This window comes from Oryx dammah, unplaced genomic scaffold, assembly GCF_014754425.2.
Source record: "Oryx dammah isolate SB20612 unplaced genomic scaffold, SCBI_Odam_1.1 HiC_scaffold_27, whole genome shotgun sequence".
Classification (NCBI taxonomy): Eukaryota; Metazoa; Chordata; class Mammalia; order Artiodactyla; family Bovidae; genus Oryx; species Oryx dammah.
Window position 1 is genome coordinate 107,605,488 of NW_024070211.1, and position 7,217 is coordinate 107,612,704.

The 7,217-nt window shown below is 39.1% G+C and overlaps 1 protein-coding gene across 1 annotated transcript in view; it reads left to right on the forward strand.

Moving 5' to 3' along the window:
- The window catches only part of B3GALT1 (beta-1,3-galactosyltransferase 1), a 408,747-nt gene extending 402,251 nt beyond the window's left edge, over nucleotides 1-6,496 (forward strand). Inside the window, exon 3 of the mRNA XM_040229268.1 lies at nucleotides 1,569-6,496. Coding sequence (XP_040085202.1) covers nucleotides 1,798-2,778 — 981 coding nt within the window. The 5' untranslated portion in view covers nucleotides 1,569-1,797 and the 3' untranslated portion in view covers nucleotides 2,779-6,496. The remainder of the gene's footprint in view (nucleotides 1-1,568) is intronic.
- Nucleotides 6,497-7,217: the final 721 nt, after the last annotated feature.

The window sequence follows — 7,217 nt, forward strand, 5'->3', positions numbered from 1 at the left end:
GTGGCTTCCATGTCCTGGCTATTATAAACAGTGCTGCGATGAACATTGGGGTACACGTGTCTCTTTCAATTCTAGTTTCCTTGGTGTGTATGCCCAGCAGTGGGATTGCTGGGTCATAAGGCAGTTCTGTTTCCAGTTTTTTAAGGAATCTCCACACTGTTCTCCATAGTGGCTGTACTAGTTTGCATTCCCACCAACAGTGTAAGAGTGTTCCCTTTTCTCCACACCCTCTCCAGCATTTATTGCTTGTAGACTTTTAGAAAGATGGTAATGATAACCCTGTATGCGAGACAGCAAAAGAGACGCAGATGTACAGAACAGACTTTTTGACTCTGTGGGAGAGGGAGAGGGCAGGATGATTTGGGAGAATGGCATTGAAACATGTATAATATCATATAAGAAACGAATCGCCAGTCTAGGTTCGAGGCAGGATACAGGATGCTTGGGGCTCGTGCACTGGGATAACCCAGAGGGATGGTATGGGGAGGGAGGTGGGAGGGGGTTCAGGATGGGCAACACATGTACACCCGTGGCGGGTTCATGCTGATGTATGGCAAAACCAATGCAGTATTGTAAAGTTAAAAAATAGATAAATAAATAAAAATAAAATTTTAAAAATAAAAAAAATTAAAATACCATCTGAAAAAAAAAAAAAACACACACGAGAGAGCCAAAAAACAAACAAAAAAAGAGTTCTGCCACATCTCCACTGAATTTGTGGCCCCCAGGCTCCATGATCTCTCTTACTATACTCCCGCCGTGTTTATAGGCAAGTGTAACTAAGGAAAAAGAATTACAAAGGAGATGGTATAATTTTACCAAGGAGACTTAAGGGTGAATTGTTAAAAACCACAAAAAGCAGTACCATTTAGATCAGCTCCAAAATGAATGTTGCTCACTGTCTGGAGGTCACTAGGGCCACGGTCTCCATGCATGAGGAGTAAGGATATTCTCCTTATGAAGTGTCATAGAAAGAATGAGGAAGTAATATTTGTGGGTAAGGAGAAAGTGAGGAAAAGTTGGGAATGACTTCTAAAAGGCAAAGGCAAGGGAGATAATATCAGCAGAGATTTTCTAGTGGCAATCGATGCATTTTCAAGAATGGAGCCAGAGAAAGCAAGGAGATGTTGAGATTAACCTCATCAGATTGATTACTTCATCAGAGTCAAACAAACAATAACTTAGACTTGAGAAAATATGAGACTGTGTGTGAGACTTCCCTGGTTAGAAGAAGACTTTATCATCAAAAAGTATTTAACTGCAAAGAAGGCCTCTTGTGAAGAGGGAATCTTTTATGACAATTACGAATATTCTGTTTCCTTCACATTCATCTTTATAATCTGTAGTATATTTGCTAATACCATGGAGGTATGAATATCCATAAACACCTTCCAGCAAGGAAAGAAAGGCAGAATGCTTGTGTCAGGGAGTTTTCAATACTGATGGAAATGCATGCCTATGTTTATTTTGATCAGCATGGGTCATTCTTACAGTCTCATTAGGTTTATCTGAGGATGTGAAATGACTAAATAAATCTGAACGACAACTGTACTTTATTGATTTTGCAGAGTTTAGAGGAAGATTGATGAGGCATGGACCCTTGCTTCGGGTTTGGAGGAAAGTAGACTAAATACAAAGATGCCAGACAGCCACTGAGACCCATGGACAGTTCCGCACTCACGCTGATCTGTCGAACTTTAAAATTTCCTGGTAATATGCAACCTTTGCCAAACGAAAAGAAACTGATGCCAAGAAGGCATACTCTTCAATATTGGGAATAGACGTGCTCTGAAGACAATGGCTTCGAAGGTCTCCTGTTTATACGTTTTGACCGTGGTGTGCTGGGCCAGCGCTCTCTGGTACTTGAGTGTAACTCGTCCTACTTCCTCCTACACTGGCTCCAAGCCATTCAGCCATCTGACGGTTGCAAGGAAAAACTTCACCTTTGGCAACATAAGAACTCGACCTATAAACCCCCATTCTTTTGAATTTCTGATAAATGAGCCCAACAAATGTGAGAAAAACATTCCTTTCCTCGTCATCCTCATCAGCACCACCCACAAAGAGTTCGATGCCCGCCAGGCGATCCGAGAGACCTGGGGGGACGAGAACAACTTCAAAGGGATCAAGATAGCCACCCTGTTCCTCCTGGGCAAGAACGCCGATCCTGTTCTCAACCAGATGGTGGAGCAAGAGAGCCAAATCTTTCACGACATCATCGTGGAGGACTTCATTGATTCCTACCATAACCTTACCCTCAAAACCTTGATGGGGATGAGATGGGTGGCCACTTTTTGTTCGAAAGCCAAGTATGTGATGAAAACAGACAGTGACATTTTTGTCAACATGGACAACCTTATTTACAAACTATTAAAACCCTCCACCAAGCCACGAAGAAGGTATTTTACTGGCTATGTCATCAATGGAGGGCCCATCCGAGATGTCCGCAGTAAGTGGTATATGCCCAGGGATTTGTACCCTGACAGCAACTACCCGCCCTTCTGCTCGGGGACTGGCTATATCTTTTCAGCTGATGTGGCTGAGCTCATTTACAAGACCTCACTCCACACCAGGCTGCTTCACCTGGAGGATGTGTATGTGGGACTGTGTCTTCGAAAGCTGGGCATCCATCCTTTCCAGAACAGTGGCTTCAATCACTGGAAAATGGCCTATAGTTTGTGTAGGTACCGCCGAGTGATCACCGTGCATCAGATCTCTCCAGAGGAAATGCACAGAATCTGGAATGACATGTCAAGCAAGAAACATCTCAGATGTTAGGATTTTTACCAATGTAAATATGTCTTTCTTTTCTTTTTTAAGAGATGAGGCTTAGGGTGTAGGTATTTTACAGGTGTCAGCAAGGGAAATGAACTGGTGAAGGGGTTTATAAAAAGTATTTTTCTTCCCAATCCTAGTTCCTTTTTTGAATCGCCAATTTCCACATGTAAGCTCTGCTCATAGAAATAACACTTGGGTTTACAAGGCCAGATTTCATTCTCAGGTCCTAAGGTACTGCATTTATCTCAAAAAGCAACTTCCTAACAAAGGCTAGGATTTACAATACTGTGCATCTGAGATTTAAAAAAAAATCTGGTTCTGGGAAACTAGAACTCATTGTAATGTCTTCATATTCTCTCTGCAAAAGTAAATAACACTTTATCAAAAACAACTCAGAAACAGCGCAGTCAGGGAGACACACTGGATGTGATGATTCATACTGCGTGTGATGTTACATTGAACTTTTACATATATTGCCATGGAATGTGTACAGTATTTCCAGTTCCACCAAGAAATGAACTTAGTACTGGTAGGGAGGCTGCAGTTAAGTAAATGGAAATTTATACTTGAGGATCAAATATTCTCTCTGTTTGGAAGACAACTCTGCTTGCTCATCCAAGGATTAAACCTGGTCAGCAGGTGGAATGTATATAAAACGCTACTTAAAAAATAAACAGGAGTTTTTTTTTTTTGCTCTTTCAGAACAAACATTACCTGGTACCTCCAAGGAGACTTTGCCAAATGTAATTTCACCTGCTTCCTTCCATACGATGTCACTAAATACCTTTTACAATTTCTGGTTCAGACTGGCACATGTGTAGAAATAAGTTGGTAGGAGGCCAGAAGGATGATAAATGACACGGAGAAAAAATACAAATTTACATGTGCATTATAATTAGCATGAGCTCAGCACTGGTGTCAAATGCCCCTTCCATACATTTGCAAAGCTCATGAAAAAATATTTGAGGAGGGAGGATTGTTACTGAAGGATTTAGGTCTACTGTTGATAGATGCAATCTCTTCAACATCCGATCCATTCAAGTGTTTCCAACAGCAGGGCTGTTCAGGGGTATTCTGGAAGCTCTGTGACTCAGGATTATGGGAAGGAAGGGTGGGGATGCTTGAGTCCAGGTTCTATGGCTGCCATCATCTGAATCATGTAAGCCTGCATCCTCACTTTGCTGTGCTTCGATACGCTCATTTATAAAACATCTGGAAAAAACACCTACCTTACAGGTGCTGTGAGAGCAAATTGCATTTGCTGAATATTTTGGGATCCTTAGTTTTAAAGGTGCTACTTAAAGCAGTGTATCATGCATTATGCTAAATGTTAAAATAACTACATAATTGCCATGATGGTCATCAGTAGTAGTGACATCATTGTAGTATGATATCTGCCAAAATACAGATCAAATATAACTCTTAGTGCACCTGATTCTTCCAGGACTGACTTTTCCTTGAATATGTTAGGTGTTTGTGAAGGCTTCGGTTTCTCTGTCATTTCTCCTGGTTTCAGTGAATAACATTACTTCAGTGCATTGCCTTGATATCCCAGGGTGCTGACAGGAAAGGCAGCTGCCTTTCTTTAGGGAGGAGCCTCTGGCTGGGGGTACATTATAGTCACTGAAGCACATGCTTTGCATAATGCATCACATCCACTTAGGTCTCAGGAAACATTTGGTCTGAATTCTCAGTAAGAACTTTGAAGCCTGGCAGAGGTAGTCCACCTCTGGCAGAAGAATAGACACTCAGCAAACCCACACATTGCACATTTCCAGCACTCGCTAGAAAACTTCTGTTTGCTTCCATTCAAAGAAAGCTCCACGACTGAAAGAGTATACCTTTTTTTTTAAACCTGCCCTTTGCAAGCCCCCCTAGGAGTCGATAAAAGATAAGCAGATGAAATGTACAAATGGAAATCATGGCTTATTTCTTGAAAACACTGAATCTCTCATCTCCAGCCCAAGAGAACCTAATAGGAGACAGACCTTCCTGTCCCTTAATACATCTTCATCTCAAGTCAGCAGGACCACTGAGTTTGATTAGAAAATAACGTTAGGTAGCCTGGAGAAAGATGGATCAGCACAAGGCGAGCCACCCTCAAACCCCCAACTCGCAACTGCTGTGAGTTCCAATCACTGGAAAAGTCTCACAACATTGAACTTAGTTTGCCTGTCCATCATGTAGTCAAATCAAGACCCAGTCTTATACCAACGTCTTATATTTACCTTATGCTCAGTCGAGCCACCCTCAGTGTTAAGGAACTGCACATTACAAACATCATATGTATACATCTGTGGATCACTTTATAAGTGTGTGTGAGTACATTATGAATAGAGCCCTAGTCTTAAAAAGGAGCAAAAATCGAGAATCATGTCTTAAAGAACTATTTCCTAACTTTTTTATGCTAAGTAGTACCCATGTGACAAACATGTAAATATTCATCAAAAACCATATGTATATATTTTTAAAGGTATTTTTTTTCTTCTTCCAGCTGTATGTATTGCTAGAATCTGCTTGCTATGTACCTTTCCTTCTGCATGGAACTTGGTGAGACAAGGTCATTTGTCTAGTTTCAATAGCCTAAAGCATGGTTGCCCTTTGTTTTTTGAATTTTCCAAAAATGTTTAAATCAAGTGATCAGGAAAAAGGTCTAATTTTCTACTTTTGCTAATTTTATGACACTGGCCAAATTAGGATTAGTTGACAAATCAGTGATTTGTTAAGCCATTTTTAAACTTATTATTATTTCTTTGACATAAAATAGTGTTTTAGACAGCATTTTACCAGAAGTCAATTCAGACAATTTTAGGAAAAGCTTCTGACGGTCCCCCGACTTGTTTTGTTCATTATGCATCAGATAACAAAAGATATCAATACTTCATGTCTATACTCTTAAATTTTCATTTAAAATTTTATTTTTGGGAAAAAAATCTGTCTTTGGTGGCTAGTTTGCGTGGCTTTGTGTCTTCTTATATTAGAGCAACTGTCAGTTTCAATATACATTATTGTATTTTTAAAAACCAAAATCAAAAAATGAAGATCATTTTCAATTTGAAATAAATTCAGAAGAACAAAACCCCTTTGTGTGACATGACATGGGGAAAAGAAACTCTTTACAGAGAAGCTAAGGAAGGAGTTTTTCAATCAAATCTCTTCTATTAAAAGACTGAAATATTTCCATAAAACATCTGGGATTCATTTTTTACCTTTCCTAATATGTGGGTCTAGGGGGGAATTGATTATGTCATTTCTTCTGTAAAGGTGAAGATAGTTTTTATAAGCAACAAAGTAACTTGTGAATGAAAGAAGTAATTTACTAGAAACGCTTGTTGATGATAATTGACATTTACGTATGTCATTATATATGAATGATTGTATTTATGTATTTATTTGTCAGAACTGTACATACTGTTTCACCAAATGTAATTGTCTGTAAAAGTGCACTCTCCAGTTTTGTAGTACAACTTAGGGTTACATGGGTTGCCAATCAAGCTGCTAATCAGAATACTATTTTTTGTATCAGTGTGATAAAACTGAAAAATAGATGCTGAAAATGTCTTTACATTCAGTTTCTTCACCTTCCTTATGAAATGTAAACTGTTGATTGAAAGCACGATGCTAATGTATAAGCGCATCTGTCATGAGGAAGATTATGGTTCCATAAAGCTGATTTTTTAAACCATTGGGACAAATAAACAGAAGCAGAACATACTTTCCACTTGGCTTCTTTTCTGGAAGAATCTCTTTGGTGAGCTGTGATTATTGGAATTAGCTGATGTCCTGTTGTCTTGTTAACCTTCCTCACAACCTCAATATCAGTGACAGTTCAAATCACTTGGAGCTTGTGCACAAGAGCCCATAGCAACTTGATAGTCAACTCAGAGATGACTTGGTTTAGTAGACTATGGACTACTACTCCAGGATTTAGGAAATGACTATCTTCCTTGCCCCTTGGCAGCTTCACGTAAGTCTCTGTGTTAAACTGTAATGGTTGAACATGCCAACAAATTCATATCCAAAGAGCATTATGTTGATAATGTGCAGTGAATCAGGATACATCAAATCCAAGGCTAAAGTGTCATCCTTACATTTCACACACATGTATCCTTTGCATACTCTTTAAAAAGTTCAATGAGACTGGAAAAATATCAGTCAGGCATTCTTTACAGCTAACAAGTAGATGCTGATTGCTGATACCTGACTTTGCAAACAAGAGACTAATAGCTCTTTAAGAGGTAAAATTTCCTTTTTATTATCAATCTGATCTAGCCAAATAGGTCTTCACTTTTTAATTGACATTAAGCTTTGGATCTACTACCCTGCACCCCAAAGTTCAAAAGGTAAACTCTATCAGGTGAGTTGAGATGTGAGTAGAATATAAAAACATAAAATAAGACTTGTATTCAATGTGACTTTTAAAAAATTTTGTAACTGGA